The 22,912-nt window shown below is 38.4% G+C and overlaps 1 protein-coding gene across 3 annotated transcripts in view; it reads right to left on the bottom strand.

Moving 5' to 3' along the window:
- LOC144970023 (uncharacterized) overlaps positions 1–20,531 on the bottom strand; it is an 81,079-nt gene extending 60,548 nt beyond the window's left edge. The window contains exons 1-2 of one of the 3 annotated variants that reach the window (XM_078909196.1): positions 19,950–20,531; positions 14,793–15,441 (exon numbers count right to left, since the gene is read on the bottom strand). In XM_078909196.1, the coding sequence (XP_078765322.1) occupies positions 14,793–15,056 (264 nt within the window). In that variant the 5' untranslated portion in view covers positions 15,057–15,441; positions 19,950–20,531. Of the gene's footprint in view, positions 1–14,792; positions 15,442–16,422; positions 16,495–19,896 lie in introns of those variants that run through there. The other 2 variants (XM_078909197.1, XM_078909198.1) reach the window with 2 other exon arrangements.
- Positions 20,532–22,912: the final 2,381 nt, after the last annotated feature.

The raw sequence follows: 22,912 nt of genomic DNA on the forward strand, positions 1-22,912 counted from the left end.
GCAATGTTGTGAGCGAGCTTCATAGCCAAGCGTACACTATCTACAGATCAGTGAACCGCGAAGCGAGGTGAGTGGTGCTCCGGGAAACAAATGACCCCATTGCCTGAACTATTGAATACGACTCACGAATCTTTTTGAGGTCGGAGACATGTCTTTTGACGGATTTTTTTTTTTTTTTTTTTTGGTCAGTGCCAGGCTATGATTTTACAAAGGCTGCGCCCTATGGCAGCGCAAGCTCGATCTGCAGTCAAGAATTTTGGAAACAAAGAGATGTAACAATTTCAGTGGCTGTGGGATAGCTACAAATCGGAGGGAGAGCATCCCTTTCATGGCACAGTGATATTTAAAAATCATTTTTGTTTTCAAATCACAACTTTTCCCATGCAGGGGGGGGGGGGGGGGGGAGTGGCCGAGTGGCTAAGGCATTGCATTGTGATCCAGAAGGTTCCGGATTCGAGCCCCGCTTCAAGCACTTTCGGTTTTGTTTTGTTTTTTCTTGGGCAAAATTATTAACCCCCAATCTCCTCACTTGGACAACATGGATGATTCCTGTTGACATCATACATGGATTATCTATATTCCTTCATGGAATGCCAAGGCGACGGGATCTTATGGTGCTGAGCGGAAGGGCGTTATTTAATTTATATATTTATCTGGTTGTAGCACGAGACTTAACTATTATACCAATGTATCTTATCTGGTAAAAGCAAAACTAACAGGCAATACAAAGCAAACAGTCATGGCAGACGATACGTGATGACGCTTGAAAAAGAGAAGCAAGTCGGACATCCTAGTATTTTGAAAAATTGTAATATAAAAAATATTAAATAACAAATACTAGAACCGGATTCTCTTTGTGGCCAATTTTGGCCCCGCACCTGGTCATCTGGCAGCTCTGTCATAAATTTAGCCTGATCTACAATATAGATTGTATGCGCTTGACTTAGAATCTCACAACATTGCCATCCGGAAATATAACGGACCAACACACAACACTCTGTGTAACCATGAACTTTTATAGTTTGGATAATATAGTTGAGTGAGAATTACTCATAAACGTGGATGGCAAAAACCATAACAAATACCTGACTGACGGCAACTTCATTCTATCTATATGTCGGAGTGAGAGCAAAATCAAACTCCGTGTGTGAGGGGTTAATTTCAGAAGAGGTTGATGAGAGTGTTTTACTGGCCGAAGCTTTATAGCAGCCATGATGTAGTTGGATTCTAATGGCAGGCGACTGGAGACGAAGGGGAGGTAATACGATACAGGCACTCGTGTTGATTATCACAATAAACGATAATTAATTAGTCTGTTTCTCTCCTCATCCAAGCACACCGACCTTTGTTTTAGTTTTAGTCATTCCCCCTTCCCTGCCCTGCCACTTCTCAAACACACCTTGCTTTGTACATTGGACACGACGATACGAATATCTGGGAAACAAGCAAAATTCCGGTTATCCGGAAATCAGGTTGTTTTTGGAGTTTTTTTGTTTTTTTTTTTTTTTTTGTTTTTTTTTCTTCTCTTTATGTACTTACTTTTCATTAATCATCACAAAGAAATAAAATAAAAACGTTTTAAAATGTTACAGCTCTTGTGAAAATAAATCCTTACTAGATACTGATTATTGTGTCGAACTTACGAAAAAAAAAGGCAAGCCTCATGTATTTTTTTTTTTTAATCTTCAACATTTATACAGAACAATATCCACTAAATGTGCTCAAAGCACTTTACAAAGGGTCCCTATCCAACAGCCACACTTAACATATAGGAAGAGACACGACGCCTGTTAGGCGATATTACAATTTATTTTTTCCGACTGAGACGACGTTGTTCACGGTTAGGTACTCATTTTACACCTGAGTACGATGAGAGAGTGTGAGTAAAAAGCCTTTTCCAAGGACTCAACTATGCGCCGTTCAGAGTGGGATTCGAAACCAAGATCTTCCGGCGAGTGTTAGTTATACCACTAGACCAAATTTAGCCGTGTTAGCTAAATATGTTGACAAACGGATGTGTATAACCTCAACAAACATGTGACAAATGTGTAATTGGACATTGCAAATGATGCATGATCCTTAATCCTATAGATAGAATGCGCTTGGCTTAGGAGTTCACAACATTGCCATCCGGAAGTATAACGGACCAACACACAAAAATGTGTGTAACCATGATCGTTTATAGCCAGGTTATTACAGTGTAGTGAGAATTACTCATAAGCGTGGATGGCAAAAATCAATAACAAAAGGCTGAGTGACGTCATCTCCGTTCTACAAGCTCACCGTACGTCCCCATCGTGAAAACATTGAAACAATAATAATTGTCAGTTCTATTAAATACTATCCCCATTTCCCGTGTATCCCGGATAAGAGGTTACCCACTCAAACAGGTTCTATGGTACTGTACATGATTCGTTTGGTCGGCTATTCACCTTTGTTCATATAACACATAATCAACCCCACACACACACACACACACACACACACTCACACACACTTACACACACACAAAGTCGCAGCCACATCATATGCACATACAACACATAAGGATATACACACAAAACCAACACACCTCACAGCAGACACATCTAGTACACATCACAATAACATGACGTACTTCACAAGACGGAGACACAACATAACACGTCCCAACACAGGACACACGTCCTACTGACAACAAACACGAAGACAATCCCCGACCAATACAAAAGTGTTCGAGTGATCTATCACCACCGGTACTCCCTATCTATCTACGTCACGTGGGTAGAACAAAGATGAATTGGATGAGGATGAATGATGAGTGTACCTCACTTCGACTCAGGTGTGAATCGGTGCCCGCATTGACGGACATAGTAAGAGTGCTACGATATCATTGCCGCTTTTAGGAATCGGAACTATGCGACTGACAATGCTAAAGATCGCTTGACTACTTAAAACAACAAAATATCGGCCCGGCCACCATCGATAAAACCAGCAACAGAAAATTGGCGAAATGGATAACTCCCCATATCAAACTTGGAAAGTGTGTGTGTGTGTGTGGGGGGGGGGGGGGGGTAATAATGATAGAACTTTATTGTCCAAACAAATGGACATTCATTTTGGTTCACATTGATTGGGGTTCGATCCTTTCAATCCAAAAATGAAAAGTCATCGCCAACTCTCTAATTCAACAAACGGTCACGATTTTAAAACGACCTGACACCCCCCCCCCCCCCCCCCCCCTCGACACTCCTCAATCGTCCTTCGCCGTGTCAACTGACCGCCGTCCACCCCACCGTAACGTGTGATGTGTTGTCCGGAGGAACAATGTCGGAGTAAGAGTGACCAGGCGTATGAGGTAGGACAGTCACCCCCCCCCCCCCCCCCCTTTCTTTTTCTATTTTTATTCACCACAATCAAAGCCCCCTTTTACTAAACATCAAAATGATACTAAGCAGGTGGAAGCTCGGGACCGTGAGATGCCTATTAAACAAAAATGAATTTAACAAGACACATCAAATAATTACCTATAGATAGTATGCAGATGACGTCACTCAGGCCTTTGTTATTGTTTTTGCCATCCGCGTTTGTGAGTTGTTCTCACTAAACTGTATTAACCAGACTATAAACGTTCATGGATACACACAGTTTTGTGTGTTGGTCCGTTATACTTCCGGATGGCAATGTTATAAGCTTCTTAGCCAAGCGCATACTATCTATAGACGTCACTCAGGTCTTTGTTAATGTTTTTTTTTTTTTTTTGCCATCCATGTTTATGAGCAATAGACAGGTATATAACCACGCCCCTCGGACAATCGTCATAATGTAAACAATCGCAGTGATTGGTAGACACAGCAAACTACACAGGTTTTACTATCGATGGTATGTGTTTAAGTAAAATATCCACTGTTCAACCGCTTGATCAATAGAACTGACACAGAAAACTATGTGTAAATTTAAACGTTTATTATCTGATCGAGAAAATTGTGTGATAACTAGTCACCCATTTGGTGGTATAAAGACAATAACAATGATCTGATCAGTGATTGGTCGATTTCATTCACGTTACTGTTATTGAACAAGCAACCACGTTTGTCCGAACACATGTGGGGGTGTGTCACAAATTCCATGTTTTGATTTGTCAAAAATCTACTGGTTAATTCTCACTGAACTGTATTAACCAGATAATAAAATTTCATGGTTACACATAGTTTTGTGTGTTGGTCCGTTATAATTCTGGATGGCAATGTCGCGAGCTTCTTAGTTAAGCGCATAAATACTACAGCAATATAGTTAAATAAAGGGAGTAAAAATGACTCTAAGGAAAGATACAAAATAAAATAAACGACGTTTCGGCCTCTGGCCTTCTTCATGTAAACAAGAAAAGGAAATATGTTTTATGAATTACATTTGCATTATCAAGATTTAAATAGTTATATTTTAAGTGATGCACTAATGTTTTCTATTGTTTTTGTTGTTGGCTGATGAAGGGTTTTGAGCCCGAAATGCTCTGAGTTGAGTATTTTGTTGGGGTTTTTTTTTTTTTTGTTGTTAAAAGTTGTTGAAGCATAGGCTTTTGTGACAGCAATTAGGTATATAAAAATGAGTAAAGATGCCCATTCATAGAACGAAAAGAAAACTCGGGGTCCAAATGACACTGCACTCTCCGCCTAGCTGAGAGAGAGAGAGAGAGAGAGAGAGAGAGAGAGAGAGAGAGAGAGAGAGAGAGAGAGAGAGAGAGAGAGAGAGAGAGAGATGGTTTCCAAACTTAGTACCTTTCGTGTGGACTCAATATTTCAACTTCTGAGGGGATCATAGCCAGTCAGTCAGACAGACTCGGGATCAAACCTCTTAAATAAACAATTCGGCTAATCGACAACATAATTACTTGCAACATAATAAAAATAATCATTTCATGAAACGTTAAAAACAAACATTGAGCATTCTGCTAATTTTTTAATTTTTTTTTAAATCTTTTTTAAGAACCAGGATTTTGAAGGTTGGACAGGAACCCAAGTCCACCGAGTCAAAGAGGAACAGTTTATTAAAGCAAAAGAAATTACCTTGGATAGAAGTATGTATGTATTTTGACTTGATTTGGAAATCCCCTTTCTTTATCTCACCGACCTGAGATGGGAGGTGAAAGGTCAGGGGTCAGTAACCGAGACAACGACGATGTCGTGAATTCGTTTGATAGCGAGGCTGATATAAGGTTTTACAGAACTGATGAAGTCAAGTGTTCATCGGCGTGAAAGTTATCGAACGTTCCAGGAATTTATAAAGTCCTGTTTGTACTTAAAGCAATCGATCGCCAGCCATGGATTTCAAAGACAATGATTTAACAAGTTGAACGACGGGCTCTTGAATTTTAAAAAATAATTAATTAATTCCTAAATTCCATTAAAATCAATTAACTGCCGTACTCTAGAAAAAAACGTATTCAAAACTTTGGCTAGAAAACTCGTCCTGCAAATATCGATCGATTTAAATCAATTGTCATGCATATTGGCAAAAACTCTCAAACCTGGGACTTTTCTGGCCAAAGTTTTAAATTCATGTTTTTGTTGGGTTTTTTTTTTTTTCGGGTATGGCAGTTAACAGATTAAAGGGGGAAATCGGTCTGTCTTTTTGTTTTGTTTTGATTTGTTGTGGGAGGGAGAGAGAGAGAGAGAGAGAGAAGGGGGGGGGGGTATATTCGTAGTGTCAGACACGTGACTAAGAGACCAAACCATGACTAGGGATCGAAGATATATGACAATCGATAAAGCCCATAGGGCGATCGATGACTTGTAGCACTGACTTTTTTTTTTTAAAGTTTGCAACACACAAAATATATCTCTAAATTTAGTTGTTTTTTTTTTTTCACAACAAATCCAGGAAAAAAAAATCAAAGAAAAAAAATGGCAAATAAGATAAAGATCTGAACATGTGTGTATGAAAGGTGCCAGACAAAGCAAAGAGAGAAAAATAGAAGAAAAAAAAACATCCCAAAAAATCAGTCTACCTCAAACAGGGGATCGAACCTCAGACCTTCTGATTACCGGTAACCTACTACTACTACTACTACTACTACTACTACTACTACTACTACTACTACTACTATAATACTATAAATACTATATAATAATAAAAATAATAATAATAATAAATAATAAGAATAAGAAGAAGAAGAAGAAGAAGAAAGAAGAAGAAGAAGAAGAAGAAGAAGAAGAAGAAGAAGAAGAAGAAGAAGAAGAAGAAGAAGAAGAAGAAGAAGAAGAAGAAGAAGAAGTCATTATCGCCAACATTTCCGTCAATGTCGACCTGCCTAATGATCGTTTGTTTGTACATTTTATTTTGTTTTCTTCTTTCACGCGTCATGAGACAAGGACATCATTGTCTTTCCATGGCTACAATAAATAACACGTTTTACTTACGTCAACAAAGAGTTGTCCATGAATGACGCACGCCGACGCTTTTAATCGTCTCATGTTTTCCCCTAATTATTATTATCATTGTCTTGTGTGAGGTGTCTATAGGGAATGAGATTAGCGGAAGAGTAGCGTCCCTTGATTGGACGTCACCCATAGTCTGTGACGTCACCGGCGGAAAAGTTATAAGAGAGAGAACGTCATGTTGGTTGTGCGCATGCGTCTCTCGTCCTCGAAGCGAGGTTTGAGAGGGTTTTTTTGCCAAGATGAGTGTCATTTAAATCGATCGATATTTGAAGGACGAATTTTCTGGCCAAAAACTGTAAATACGTGTGTTTCCAGAGTCCAGCCAGTTCAACTGGTAAAGACTAAAGAATATTCCGTGCCGGTGCCACACTCGCCGACGACGACAATGTCAGAAATGGATGTCGGTGTTCCGTAATCTTCTCCTCATCACATAATATACAGTGGATCCCGCATCAAGTCAACACTCTTAAAGTCAACTTCTGCTTATCGGTTCCCAAAATTCCATTCCTTATCTAAGTGTGTACCATTGATGTGACTTAAAAAGCAAAACAGATTTCATGCGCACCGCAGAGGATCGTGGAGACAGCTGACCGGCAACGTGCTCAAGAGCACAAGCCACGATGGATGATGATGATGATGACCATTGATAAATGAATAAAGTCAGCCAATCTTTCTAGTCCGGCGTGACGCCTTAAACAGCGGTAGAGTGGGAAACTGCACCTTTTTGTTCCACCCTATACATCAAGTCTCTCACTGCCAGTACAATTTGATTGGAGGACATGTAAAACACAGCGTCTTATCAGCAATTCAATTCATCCGTTTAACACCATAGAAACCGTGTTAAAACACGGCTCTAACAATATACGTCACTGCCTAAAGTCGGATACTCATTATTCACATCTGAGTCGAGTGAATATCGTGTATTAAGTGCCTTACCCAAGGACACAACGTCGGGACCAGAATTGTCCACGACCATTGTCATCCATCTGGATCCTGACCATGTCCACGGTGCCTTTTTTTTTTTTTGTTTGTTTACATCGATATACAAGCTTAACAAACTGTGGACCTAATCGTGGCCTTCGTCAACTCATGGCCTGACACTGACCAAAAAATGACGTCAAAATGCCAGTCTTTTGCCACAAAAGAAAACAAATCGTGAGTTGTATTCAATAGTTCAACCAATGAAATAACTTGTTTCCATGAGTACTACTAACGACAACTCACTAGGCGGTCCAAAAACCAAATAATGACGTCAAACTGCCAGTCCCTTTGGATTTCAATGTCAGGCTATAATATAACGATGGCTACGACCTAATACGTTTCAAGAGTCGTCACTTCCCCCGTAATGACGCATGGTAACTTAGTAACTGGATCTAAACTATCGGAACAATGGCGAAAGCCCTTATGAAATATTTCTCTGACGAGCATAAAAGCGTATCCAGAGGGGAAAAAAACATTATAAATCTGATCATGTTTTGACTTTTACACATTCTGATCACATGACATATGAAAAGTTCTCGCCAGCATGAAGAATAAAAAGTACAGATTGTCTTTGTTTAGAACCACGATGGCGCCGTTACTGGGCGACAACACATCAGACTATTGAATCCAATTAATAATATGACGTAACACGGCTTTTGCGTAGTGTTAATTTAATGTATATATATACACACACACACACACACATATATATATATATTATATATATATATATATATATATATATATATATATATATATATATAAACGTGATACAGAAACGTGATGTGTAAACAAGTAGAGAACAAACAAGCCGCCGTTACAGCCAACGAGAAAACAATAAATAAATATATAAACATCATCATTAACAACTTGTTTTTCTTTCTTTTTTTAAAGCGTGTTCGTCATAATCCAATAAGGAAGGAGAAAGTACAAACATAGATCTAGCTGCAGTGGGCGTGAAATGATGAACGAGGAAGTAACGCGCTTCGTGTTTTCTAGAACTTCATTGTAATATATCTGCGACGCTTCCAGTCAAAGACTGATGCATGAGGTCAGATAAAACACTCACAACATCTCATTGCCAGATGCAACGTCACAACACACACACACACACACTCACGATTTGTATTCTTTTGTGGCCAAAGACTGGCATTTTGACATCATGTTTTGGTCAGTGTCGGGCTATAAGTTAACGATGGCTACGCTCAGACCCACTAAGACCCATTTTCTGACGTCACTTTTAGGTTTGTGGACCGCCTTGTGAGTTGTTAGTAGTGCCCAAGGAAACGAGTGATCCTATTGGTTGATCTGTTGAACACAACTCACGATTTGTGTTCTTTTGCGACCAAAGACTTGTCTTTTGACGTACTTTTTTGGTCAGAATCAGGCTACAAGTTAACGATGGCTACGGTGTTAGTGTCAGGCTATAAGTTAACGACGGCTACGGTCAGAGGGTTATGGTATTTGGTCACGTGAGGTTCTATTTGGCTACTTTTGAAGACTAAATTGGACACGGGGAACTTTTTCAATGACACCCCTGACTGTAAAATAAACCTAAAACCTGAGCATTTATTTGGCGCAATGTCCACTAAAGTACTCACAGCACTTTACAAGTAGCCCCTAGCCAACAGCAACAGTGAACATGCAAGGACGAGATATGACGCCTTGAGACTTTTCCAAAGAGAACTATGCTCAAAGCGGGACTAGGAATAGGAACTACGGACCTTCCGATCCGAAGGCGAGTGTCATAGAACTAGACCCACATAGCCGCATACATTTTTTTTTAAATTGAGCTTTTATATAGCGCAATATCCACTTAACGTGCTCAAAGCGCTTTACAAGGGGTCCCTGGCCAACAGCAATATTTAACATGTAGGACGAGACATGACGCCTGTTAGGCGATATTACAATTTTTCGGACAAAGACAACGCTGTTAACGGCCAGGTACTCATTTTACACCTGAGTACGGTGAGAGAATGTGAGTAAAGAGTCTTTTCCAAGGACTCAACTATGCGTCGAGCGAGGCTCGAACCCAGGACCTTCCGATTGAAAGCGAGTGCCATACCAATAGACCACATAGCAGCACATAAGACTCAGTCTCCAGACAACGAATGGGATTGATCTATAATATTAACATTCCATGTGCTCAAGGTCATTGGTCACATTGCAAAGTGTGCTCAAAGTGACCTCCAGTGTGAAAAGTGTTCACAGATTTTGAAATATTATCTAACATCCCGATAGGTCATTTTATTCAGCTTGACACAAAGGGTATGTTTACAACTTACGTAAACAAAGCAACGTGTTTACATTTGTCAAAGAAATATCCAATCGTTGTACAGCAACAAATCATGTGATTGATGATTTGGTTGGACGAAAACATGAATATAGATCGCTCCCATTTATCTCTGCACGCTACCTCTTGTAATGAGGAAACATCAAACTACATTAACAACATAACAAACATTTAATTTTAGGTCGTCATTGTTCCCTGGTTCATTACTGTGTTCAAGTGGATACACGACTCGCAACACAGTCACACAACTGAAATGAGCGAATGAGCGTGCTGTGTGTTTAAAAAATAATATATGAACCCGTGTTGTACAGTTCCACAGATATATACCAAGTTTAATGGGAGCGATCTCAATACACTTCAACAGTCATGACGCATGGTAACTTAGTTAATGGCTCTAAACTATCGGAACAATGGCGGACACCCTTATGAAATCTTTCTCCGACGAGCATAAAAGCGTATCCAGAGGAAAAAAACATTATAAATCTGATCATGTTTTGACTTTTACACATTCTGATCACAAGACATGAAAAGTTCTAGCCAGCATGGAGAATAAAAAGTACCGATTTTCTTTGTTTAGAACCAAGATGGCCGCCGCTACTGGGCAACGTGACATCAATCCAATTCAGGTGTTCATCCCACCGGCATCGATGACATGTGTTGCTGCCCAAGGATTGGATATTTGCACGATGCTCATTTATGAAACTTTTAAACATAACTATGGGTCAAGCTGAACTAAATGACCTATTGATGCTATGCGTTTAGGTAAAAAATAACTCACAACATCTGCATATAACGTACCGACACACAAAAAAAACAAAACAGGTGTAACCTTAAACATGCACATCTGATTGATATACTTTTGTGGGAACGAATCATTAAAATGGTCTAAAACACACATGTATGTATGTATGTATGTATGTATGTATGTATGTATGTATGTATGTATGTATGTATGCATACGGATGCATCATGGTCATTGATTAGGATGATGTTGTATGTTGTATGTTGTAATTTTGTATTGTTATGTATGATATGTATGTATGTATGTATGTATGTATGTATGTATGTATGTATGTATGTATGTATGTATGTATGTATGTATGTATGTATGTATGTATGTATGTATGTGTATGTATGTATGTATGTGTGTATGTGTGTATGTATGTATGTATGTATGTATGTATGTATGTATGTATGTATGTATGTATGTATGTATGTATGTATGTATGTATGTATGTTTTTAAGGGTGTCACGATTCAGGTCATATCAGCGCCAATAAAAAGAAGAAATAGGAATGGTCAAAAAAATCAACATTCACAATTAAAGCAGAAAAGAAAAAGTAAAACAATGAGGAATTGGTTCAAATATGGAACAGATGTTGATTCTAAGAGCACAATATCAATGTACTTAGTTTGAGATCACCTAAAAGTCTCATCCAGACACAAGCACAGAATCCCTCTGAGAGGAACACACTGAACTGTTTACAGAGTATATCAAAATCAGAATATACAAAACAGAGATGATGTACAAGCATAAAAAATATCATCTCCCAAAACTAATATTAAACATATGACTGTCTCCCTCTCGGCTATGGACTCCGGCAAGGGCCAGGACAAAAACCATGTAATCTAATTCAAAGACAAAGATAGAAAGCAACTCGGATAAGAGATATTATAAGGGGATAAAAGATGACATAGTAAATGAACGCCTGCCGACCACGGGAGTATGTATGTGCAGTGAACGTAAGTATCAAGAATGTGTACACACACACACACACACACACACACACACACACTTCATTCCTAAGATCAATGACCCTATGTATGTGTAAACATTCAATCCAGTGTCAAAGGAACGATCAGTTAAATTCTGGATCGTATCAACGTAAAAGTAAAACAATTAACAGGGAATCAGGCGAGGCGAGAAATCGTCTTGATTATTAAAGGTCTTGCTCGATTATTACACCACACTCCATTGTTGCCATGGTAACCACAATTGTTGAAACACACAAGTTTGTTACGCCTCTATGAAAATAAATCTGATGTCGTTATTGTTGCATTGAATGGGCCATTTCGTAAATTTATTCACCGATAGACGGCGCATTTAAAAATATATAAAATCAGATAAATACAAAACAGTTTTGGGGAACAGCAGCTGTTATCTATTTGATACTCTGCCAATATTATGATATTTTGTCGAATGACGACATGTAGGGAATGAGAGTAGCGTCCCTTGATTGGACGTCACCCATAGTCTGTGACGTCACCGGCGGAAAAGTTATTAGAGAGAGAACGTCATGTTGGTTGTGCGCATCCGTCTCTCGTCCTCGCTTCCGCGTCACAGACTATGGGTGACGTCCAATCAAGGGACGCTACTCTTCCGAGAATCTCATTCCCTCCTACCCACTGCAGGTCGCGATGGAAATGCTCACAAAACCAACGCAAAATATTGTCCATTACAACAATGTCAGCTAAATCAAGCCCCAGATCGCGTCCGCTCATCATACCTGCAAATATATAAGTACCTACACCCAGAGATTGACCCATCCATCCATTCCACGAAAGTTGATTACCACTCACGTACCTTTCTGATCCCGTCAGAAATCTACTGACCGGTTCCATTCGGACTACCGACCGCAAAGGGCAACGCCGCCCGAGTTCAGTGGCCGCAGATCGACAGGCCCACGATTTGTCTAGAACGTGACTACTACTCATGCTATTGACGAACGGGGAAACGTCTTTCCTAGCGCTCACGATATCAACGTCCACTCCCTGACAAATCTTTTCTGAAGCAAAGTGGAATGGCCATTGACCAGGGCATGGTCTTGGTTGCATAGTATAAAAGGAATGAAATTGACGTCACACCGCTTTGTTTTATTGTTTTTAAACAGCCAATTCCGTAAGGTTACATATATTTATTTTGTGTGTTGGTCCGTTATATTCCGCTGGTGGAAGGTATCATTATTTTACCTAAACGCATAGCATCAATATACTATAATATATATTTTTTAAACGCCGATTTAAGCAAAATAATCAAATTGGCGAGTACTGTTGATCATTAATAACCATCTATATCGGCAACAGAACACCTGGTGTTTATCAAAATAAACAAAATGAAGCGACAACGCAAACAATAATTTTAAAATAGAATCAATAATCGAAAGATGCAGACCTGCCGAGTATTACGAACAATTCGTAGAAATACGAATTTTTGCCTCCAGCTACAGAGCTACATAGGTCTCTTTGACTCAATAAAATTTGTTGAAAAGGGAAATTTAGCATCGTAAACCCTAAAAAGCGCGAGCATATTACCCAATTGTGGAGGACCTACACTGGCTACCTATAAAGTTTAGAATTGAATTTAAAATAATTTCCCCCGATTTCAATTGTTCCTGTTTACCTTCAAGAACTTATCCAATCCACCTTTATGAACCCATTCGAAGTTTAACTCACTCAACCCTAACACCCGACTATATCCGTAGTTTACCCGGGTTACTTTTACTCCATGCCTATTTATTACATGTTTCTTAGACAAATTATAGGCGTTGTATCAAAGCTAATGTTTTTAGATTTTACACGTTAATGATAGTTGAATAAAACTATCTATGTACATGCTCATTTTTAATACATCGTTTTTGTTTTTTTCAAATTTTGAAAAGTAGCAAAAATCTTTAGGATTGAGTGAATTTAAACCTCATAAGGGAACCCCCAAAAATCGTTAGTTTTTTATGAGAAATGCTTTGACCACCATGCTCCACGATTGTGGAACTCCAAAAGTATTGAATCTAAAAATAGTGAAAATCCACTTACTTTTAGAAAACGGTTAAAAACGCAAGCTTTTCTACAGAGAATATCTTAGTATGTATTTTATTATAATATATTACTTTATCATCGTATTTATGTGGGTTTTTAACATGTCAGTTCTATAATATTTGTGTATGATACATGATGTGTTAATGTAAAGCGCAGTGAGCAATTCTTAATTGGAACTATGTGCTATATAAATTCATTATTATTAATTATTATCATTATTATTATCATTATTATAATGATTATTATTATTATTATATTCAGGACTTTGGAGCATGTATGGACCATGCTGAGAGCAAATTATTAATTTCTAAAGCTATTTCAAGAGAATTTCTATCTTTTTTCCCTTGAAATTTCCAATAGACAGCTCTGTGTGATGTTTGAGCCATCCATAACCATCACACTCGTTGCTAGAGGACACACATAACATGATGGAAATTGTCACAACACGTCTACTACGTGTCTCCATAATGGCACAACACTATTTGGGATTGGAATAACAACAACAACAAACACTACATCTCAACCACCAATAAACCCATCAACCTAACCATCAAAAAAAAAAAAGAACAAACAAACAAACAAAAAAATCTGCTTATTAGCCAAAATTGATAATTCTTTTACTACGGTTCCCCACCCGTCGGTTATAACACTCAGTCATCCGAGAATTTTCCAAGGAAAAAAAAGTCCATTAACTTGACTTTAACCACATCCCACTTCCCCTGACTTCCTTTTTTTTTTTTTTTTTCAATAACCATAAATACAAATTTCTTTTCACTTTTTCTTTTAAAGAACAATAATCATTCACAATCTAGAACGCCATTGAGTCATAAACTAATCAAATCACTGTTATCTTATTTACATAAACAAGACTTCACAAAACTAAGTGATGTGGGGGGGGGGGGGGGGGGGGGCGGCGACAATGAATAATTAGAGAGATCAGAGATATCAATACAAATGGTTGTATGTAATGTATTGTAAACAACTTTACAACTCACTGAACAGACCCAGCTACCCAATAACTGCTACGGGGACGGACAGGTACGTGCGCAAAAAAAAATCTCGACTGAACCAGGGATCGATCTTGGTCCCTTTGTGTCGGGACCACCACTCTATAATAGTTACAACATGTGTGAAATCTTGATGTGTCGTTCCAATAATGATGTCCATCCGTGGAATGGGTTAACTAGAAATCACACCAGTCTAATGGAAATATTCCAATCAAGCGGATTCGACTGAATTTAGATTTCTTCTTCAAGAGAAAGACAAAAACACAGAATAAAACGTACTCACCGTTACGACTAAATTACTCCGATGGTCATTTTGAGAGTTGTTATTATCACGATTGGTTTTGGACTGCTTAGCAGTCTTTTTAGCCCGGCTGTCCAACCAACGTTGTCGAAGCTGTTGAGTCTCCTGTTTCTGCTGCTCATAAACAGCTGTCCGTGAGTTTAGATAGCGATTTTCAGCAGAGCTGTGGTGTTGACGATAAGTGTTAAAACGTCTTCTCAGTTTGTCACAGAGATCTTTCTTTTTGGGGGTAAAGAAATCCCCCATACTAGATACAACACTTTGAGGTAAGGCAGAATTAGGAATTGGAAGACTAATAGAGACAGGTAATGGTGGTGGTGGTTGTTGATGTTGTTGCGTGTACAGCTGTGGTTGGGGTATGGCGTTGATAGGGGTGGGGCCAGGATAATCCTGTTGCTGCTGCTGCTGGTTGAAAAGATCCACCGTGTCATCCGTAGATTATATTCAGATTGATGAATGTGCAAGAGGTCCAAGGCTGAATGTGCAAGAGGCCCAAGGATGAATGAATGGAAGTATCTACAACAATAACATATTCTAGTTGAGTCGTTGGTGGCAATTTCTCATGTTCAATCTCTCACAGATAAAACGTCCCCGACAATTCACGTGCTTGTAAAACAACTCACACTTGGACCTAGAAAAAGAGAAGATTGAAATAAGAAAGATTTAAGAATCAAATTTTGACTGGTTATATATATCTTACTCGACGATGACCCAAACTGTTATGGGCTCATTGTCGTAATGGAAATACTCTAAAAACAACACAAAATATTGTCCATTACAACAATGTTAAATCAATCCCATAATTGCGTTCGGTTATTAGACCTGCAAATTTGTGCACATCGATCTGAATGCTTTTCACAAAGAGTCACAGCAATGTAACTCTGGCCAAGATAATTAAATGACGATGATAATAATTGGCAATAATAAAGAAAAAGAACAAATTATTGAGAAAAGTTGGAAGTGGGCATCAGTTTAAGAGAGGCTAAAAGACCGAAGAGCTTGTTGTACTCAGCTGTTCGCTGGTTGGGATAAGTAATAAAGTAAGAAAGATACAGTGGAATGATCTTATAATGACGTCGTCAGGATGGTCGATTTTATTTCATTATTATAACTAAAAATTACTATGTCTGATAAATAAATAAAATAAACAGAAAGTGAAGGCAAAACGCAATACGTGACAATCATGACTTTTTCAGTGGCCCCTAGAAGGGCTATTTTAGAGGCTGGCACTTGTTATATTGGTGATGACATCAGGTTGACGATGTGAAGAAATCCTTAGTGCAGGGTATGTGGTCTTGTGGTAAGACACCCGATTTCGGATCGGAAGGTCCTAAAAGTTCGAGCCTCACTCAGCGCATCGTCGAGTCCTTGGAACAGGCTCTTTTCTCACATTCTCACTCAGGTGTAAAATGAGTACCAGGCCGTTGACAACGTTGCCTCTGTCCGAAAAAAAATTTAATATCACCAAAAAGGCATCATGTCCCGCCCTGCATGTTAAGTGTTGCTGTTGGCCAGGGAGCCTTTGTAAAGTGCTTTGAGCATGTTCAGTGGATATTGTGTTATATAAAAGCTCATTTTCAAAAATGTTCTTTTTAGTCTTTACTGTATGTACCTGTTAAGACGGACTGTCAGATGCTGTCATTGGTCCAGAGCTGGCATTCTGTAACCAGTTTTCTGCCATTCTCTGAAAAAAACGTGTATTTAAACATTTTTAGCAAGCCAACTTGTCCTTCAAATTCTAATTTTTTTTGCTAAAGATAAGAGTCATTTTAATCAATCGATATTTGAAGAACTAGTTCTCTGGCTAAATATTTAAATACATGTTTTTCCAAAGTATGGCAGCTAACAGGTTAACTGTAGTAGTGGTGGTATGGATGATGATGTGGTGGTATGGATGATGATGTGTTATGGATGATGATGTGTTATGGATGATGATGTGGTGGTATGGATGATGATGTGGTGGTATGGATGATGATGTGGTGGTATGGATGATGATGTGGTGGTATGGATGATGATGTGGTGGTGGTATGGATGATGATGTGGTGGTATGGATGATGATGTGGTGGTATGGATGATGATGTGGTGGTATGGATGATGATGTGGTGGTATGGATGATGATGTGGTGGTATGGATGATGATGTGGTGGTATGGATGTGAGTGGTGGTATGGATGATGATGTGGTGGTATGGATGATGATGTGGTGGTATGGATGATGATGTGGTGGTGGTATGGATGATGATGTGGTGGTATGGATGATGATGTGGTGGTATGGATGATGATGTTGTGGTATGGATGATGATGTAGTGGTATGGATGATGATGTTGTGGTAGTATTGGTAGGTTGATGAAGTAGTGGTAGTAATATTGATGTAGTAGTCGTGGTGAGTCTTTTTAATTCACAGATTTTTTTTTTTTTAAAGCGGAATTGTGACGGTGATGGACAGAACCATGTCCAGTCAGAAAATGCTAACCTTGCTGGCAATAACAGCATCGTCTCTGTCGAAAACATTGTAATAATGTGCATGTCATGACTCATCTTACACGTTAAGTGTTGCTGTTGGCTTTCGACCCATTGTATCTAAAGCACATTGAGCATTTGCGCTGTATAAAAAAAGTTCTTTATTTTTTTATTTGTTGGATTGGGGGGGGGGGGGGGGGGGCTCTTTAGCAACAGAATGGAAACGCTTTCAAACCAATACAAAATATCACTTTCCATTACAACATGTCACAACAATTTTAAATCATGCCCATTAATAATGTTTACTATCAAACCATAAAATATATGCATGTCGGTTCGGTGATGACTTACATCCCCAGCAGAGCAAAAGCTTAATTAACATTGCTGGCAATGAACAGAAGAATGACAATTTGATCATTTCCAGTTAGAAAGTGCATCCACTTTCATGCATAAGAACCGTCATGTGATTTTTGCTTCCTTCTTCGTAATAGAAATCTACTAAGTCAGACTGGAGTGCATTATATCATCAATACATCAGCTATATTCTTTACACATATAAATACAAATTGCAGTGCATTTCTGATTAGCTGGTGAAAGAATGTAGAGCATTTTTTAAGGTTTCAACTAAGTTGTTGATTGCAATTGTCATTGTAAGACACCCATTGTTTCCAAATGTGTTCCTTTCTCTTTCATGGAACAATCTACTATGTGTTCATTGTAGTTAAAGTAAACTACTGATCAATATTGTGACATTTTGTGATACAATAGAAACCTCCACTATCAGATTGGCACCATGGATTTCTGATTTGTTTAAATTAGTCAAGAAGAGAACAACACTATATTTAACTAGTATACTCAATTTGATAGTTTTACGTAACATCGATAAAAGAAATGTAGGCAGACCTTATAAATAAAAAAGATCCTCTTTAAACATTTTTATTTGGGTGTTATCAGTTGTTTTTCGTTGTCAATGGTAATTAACATTAGGGCTATGCTATAGTTTCCTTGGCATCCCGCTAGCACAAAATAGAATGCAGCTACGCTTATATCTCTCTTACTAAGAAATTAAGGAGCTGGCACCGGTGTAAGATCTGAACAAGTGTGTATGAAAGGTGCCAGACAAAGCAAGAAAGAAAAATACCAGAATACAAGCTCTGAGGTTCGATCCCCAGTCGAGGCCAACCGACTTTTTGGGATGTTTTTTTTTCTTGTATTTTTCTTTCTTGCTTTGTCTGGCACCTTTCACACACACCTTTTCAATTCTTTATCTTCTTACTAGAACCTGATAACGCTTTTTTGGCACCCTTTTCTCAGCTCACGTAGTACCCTAATCCTTTAGAACCATTATTAGGTCCATGGATTTGGAGTCTACTCTACCCCATTCCTCAAGCGTGAAATGGATAATAGCAATTGATTACCACCCTTTGGATAGAATCCTTGGACTCATCAATAGATCTTTTACCTATTTAGATGCAGCAACTATGAAAATACTATTTACTGCATTAGTCAGACCCCATCTCGAGTTCAGCAACTCAGTATGGTCACCACAATTTGAGAAAGATAAGAAACTTATTGAAGGCGTGCTTCGCAGAGCAACAAAAGTAATTCCTGGGTTGAAAGATAAGCAATATGAGGATAGACTGAAACGTATTGAAATTCCAAGCATGACATACAGACGAGTACGAGGTGATATGATTGAAACATACAAGTTTACACACAGTTTGTATCAAGTCGAGAGTAAACTTTTCGTGTTTGCAAACAATGGAACCAGAGGTCATAATTACAAGCTGCATAAACCAAGGTGTAACACATCGCTTAGGCAACACTACTTTAATCAACGTGTGATCGACCGCTGGAACAGTCTCCCTGAAACGGTGACCAATGCTCCAAGTGTCAACGCCTTCAAAAATAGCTTAGATAGCCACTTAGCAGATTACATGTTTAGCATAGTTGAACCGCCCATTAAGATCCCATCAAAGGGTTAGACGTATATACAGGTCAAAAGATCTGTTAGGGTTAGGGCCTTCAATTTATCAAAAAGTTTATATATTATAGATACAGGTCAAAAGATCTGTTAGGGCTTTTTATTGACTTTTATCTCGATGAACTGAATGCCAAGATCAGCAAAGGCACAAAACGCCTAATACGCTGGAAAACTATACTATACTATACTATACTAAAGTACACTCCTCCAGATCTAACAGATCTGGCTATCCAATCACTATCACTGTTGGGTGGACAGGGGGTCAGAAAAAAATCTAGACTTCACCTGGGATCACTCTCATCCCTTTGTGCTTAAAGCGAATACTCTATCAACTGGGCTATCAGGCTCGGGACCCCCTTAACTCATATGCTTTCATCATATTTTCCCTGTCCCATTACAGGCCTAGGAAAAATAAAGGTGAACACAAGTCAAGTGGACTTCGAAAGGAGGCAACAATTATAAGCTTTTTAGGCCTAACTTTTACAATTTCACCATTTTGAAAATATGGCTAAATTGCTAAATCTGGGCTAGATATTTCATCCCATAATCACGGAGTCTTCTACTTCTAAGAATGAATATTCTTTCTCAATTTCAATTTTCATTGAATGGCCAGGAGCTTGTTTGGAACAGACTAAAGAATGTTACCTCAGTATTCAATGCAGTAGACGATTTGCTGTATCAAGTCTTTTCAAACTTACTTTGCGTTTGGCACCTTTTGTCTTTGCTACAATCAATTTAAACCAAAAAAGCACGACAATTATGCAATGTTCTCCAGGTTTTGTAACACTGAAGATAAACAATCCCGTTGCGCCTGCCGGGGTCAATCCAAACTGAATCTGCGTTCGTGTAGCAAGCAAAACAACACACAAATGAGACGAGTAACTATCCGATCGCCGTGTGGAGAATACAAGATTGTTTACACCCCTTGATACTGATATCGACCCCTTCTCGGGACAACAATTTGTAATTTGGGGGTTTAAGTTTAGGTCGAAGAAAATATCATTGATCCATCCGAATTGGTGACAGTTCAGTACACATTTAACTCCAATATTAAATGGTCGTGATTTAAAAACAACGCACTTAACAATATTATTATCCTTATCTATCAGCACAAAATGGGATTGGTAAGAAATAACAAAGCTCAATGAAAACACACAGAACCACTGCTACACGAGTCGTCAATTTATCACAACACCCTCCTTGCTATCAGCTGAAAATGTGTTTTCGTGTGTTACCGCGTCAGCGACTGTTGTTGAAGATCACGAAGACAGTCCGCTGGTGTTGGTGTGTGTTGTTATGAGTCTGAGTGCGGTGTGAAGATGCGAGAAAAGAAGCGGGCCGCCGCTATTTTGTGTGTGATCGTCTGTTTGTGTGTTGGACTGTGCCGTGTGTGTCGTGTGCCTTACCAAGTGTATTATTATTGTGTGTGCAGGAAACTGAGGATAGCCACGACCTCTCAGTTGGCGCTAACATGACTGCTAAAACACACGCGTACTCTCTCTTTACTGTCCTCTGAATTTCTAGTGCCTCCTGCCTTTCCTCTCCTCACAACCTCACCAATTTCCCTCCCATACAATGGACCCGCTACGGTGCGCTAGATCACCTCTTGATTACTAGACTGGGACTGCCGATTTTGCATCAAACGAGGGGTGATAAGGGTGCCTCTCGTTTACGTTTCGGGGATTTTCCCCGACTTTCAAGTTCATGAGTTCATATCGAAAGCCTTCAAGATGCAAAATTTGTTGCGGACGCTCGCGCGGATAACCTCTCTCTCCTTTCTCATTGAGGACAGGTGTGTGTGTATGTGTGTGTGTATGTGTGTGTTATGTGTATGTGTGTAAGAGTGTGTGAGTGCGGTAAGTTTCATCTACGTAGTGTCTATTTTGGGGAATTAAATGGGGGGGGGGGGGGGGGGGGGGTAGTTGTATGGTGTGTAATGAATGTGTCACTTTACACAACTATTTCATGTCTTGCTGATTGAATGTAGAATGCGTGTTAGTTAATTTGTCCTGTAAATAACCACAATCGAACATGAAAATAATGCTCTGAGCCGTCTCGAAAAGGCGAATTTTCGAAGATTTTGACGTTTCGTTTCCACTTGTCCTGTCTTTCGACGAGTGTACATTAAAGACAGTCAAAGTCTGAACACGAATAATTAAACAATACTGAGTTCAACATCGAACCGTTCCATCCAATAGTTCAATATTTTGTTGTTTAAAACATTAAAAAGGATTATAATCCTTTGGCGCCATGAAGCGAGAGCTCATCCAGCTCTCTAAAGTGCGATACGGATATTATTCATGGCGCGATAGCCTCGGAATGATAATTTATCCCAGTTTACTAACAAACTCTAGATCTAATTAAATTCCGATCTATCTGTCTATCTATCTATAGGTATATCCATTTATCTACCTAATTGTGTTATGACACAAATAGGATGCAATAGTCTGATGTCACGTCCGCCCAGCAACGAGCAGCTTGGTTCTAAACAAAGAAAATCGGTACTTTTTATTCTTCATGCTGGATAGAACTTTTTCACATGCTCAGAATGTATAAAAGTCAAAACATGATCAGATTTAAAATGTTTTTCTCCTCTGGATACACTTTTATGCTCGTCGGAGAAGTATTTCATAAGAGCGTCCGCCATTGATCCGATAATTTAGAACCAGTTACTAAGTTACTATGCGTCATTACGAGGGAAGTGACGTCACGACTGTTGAAGCCTATTGGTGTGTACTAAGAGTGTGGAGAGATGATGACTATACCTGAACTACCTAGATGGACTACAGAAATCTCGGAAAATTCCTTAATATCTATATATTTATCACGTCTTTATCTATCTAACCTATCTATATATTTTTTAATTTTCACAATATCTACACCTCATGCTGATGATGGTGATCATGATGCCGATGGCGACGACAACAGTCAAATAATTAAGTGAATCGAAAAAAAAAAGGTATCAAAACACACAAAAAGCGTTAATTTACTTCGAATTATGACCCTTGCAATAGCTCTAAAACTGATTTTGTTCTTTGTACATAATTTGAACAGTGATAACCAGATATGTTACCACCTGCTTTAAACGGTATACAAACAACTTTGACCCAGTTAAATTTTCAAAGCTTTTAAACGTTCATACACATCACGATTTTTGACACTTACACACACAAACCCAAACATACCCCACGGTACAACAATCATTACAAATGAAGCATGCTATGTTCGTTGATATATCATTGTACATATTGATTAAAAATGATGAGTAAATACTATGCTACAAGAAGCTGTGAACTGTATGAGGCAATGTACAATGTTATTGATTCGATGCGATTAACCAGAACACTCACATTTCACCAGCCGGATATATAACGTACCAACACCCAAAATTATGTGAACATTTTTAGTCCGAGTGATAGAATTTAGTGAGAATTGCTCGTAAAAATGGCTGGCTAAAAACAATAACAAAGAGCTGAATAATAATAATAATAATAATAATAATAATAATAATAATAATAATAATAATATAATAATATATAATAATAATTATTATTATTATTATTATTATTATTATTATTATTATTATTATTATTATTTTTTATTATTATTATTATTATTATTATTATTATTATAATTATTATTATTATTATTATTATTATTA

Source organism: Berghia stephanieae, chromosome 4 (assembly GCF_034508935.2).
Source record: "Berghia stephanieae isolate SIO BIC M18660-M18661 chromosome 4, UCSD_Bste_1.3, whole genome shotgun sequence".
NCBI lineage: Eukaryota > Metazoa > Mollusca > Gastropoda > Nudibranchia > Aeolidiidae > Berghia > Berghia stephanieae.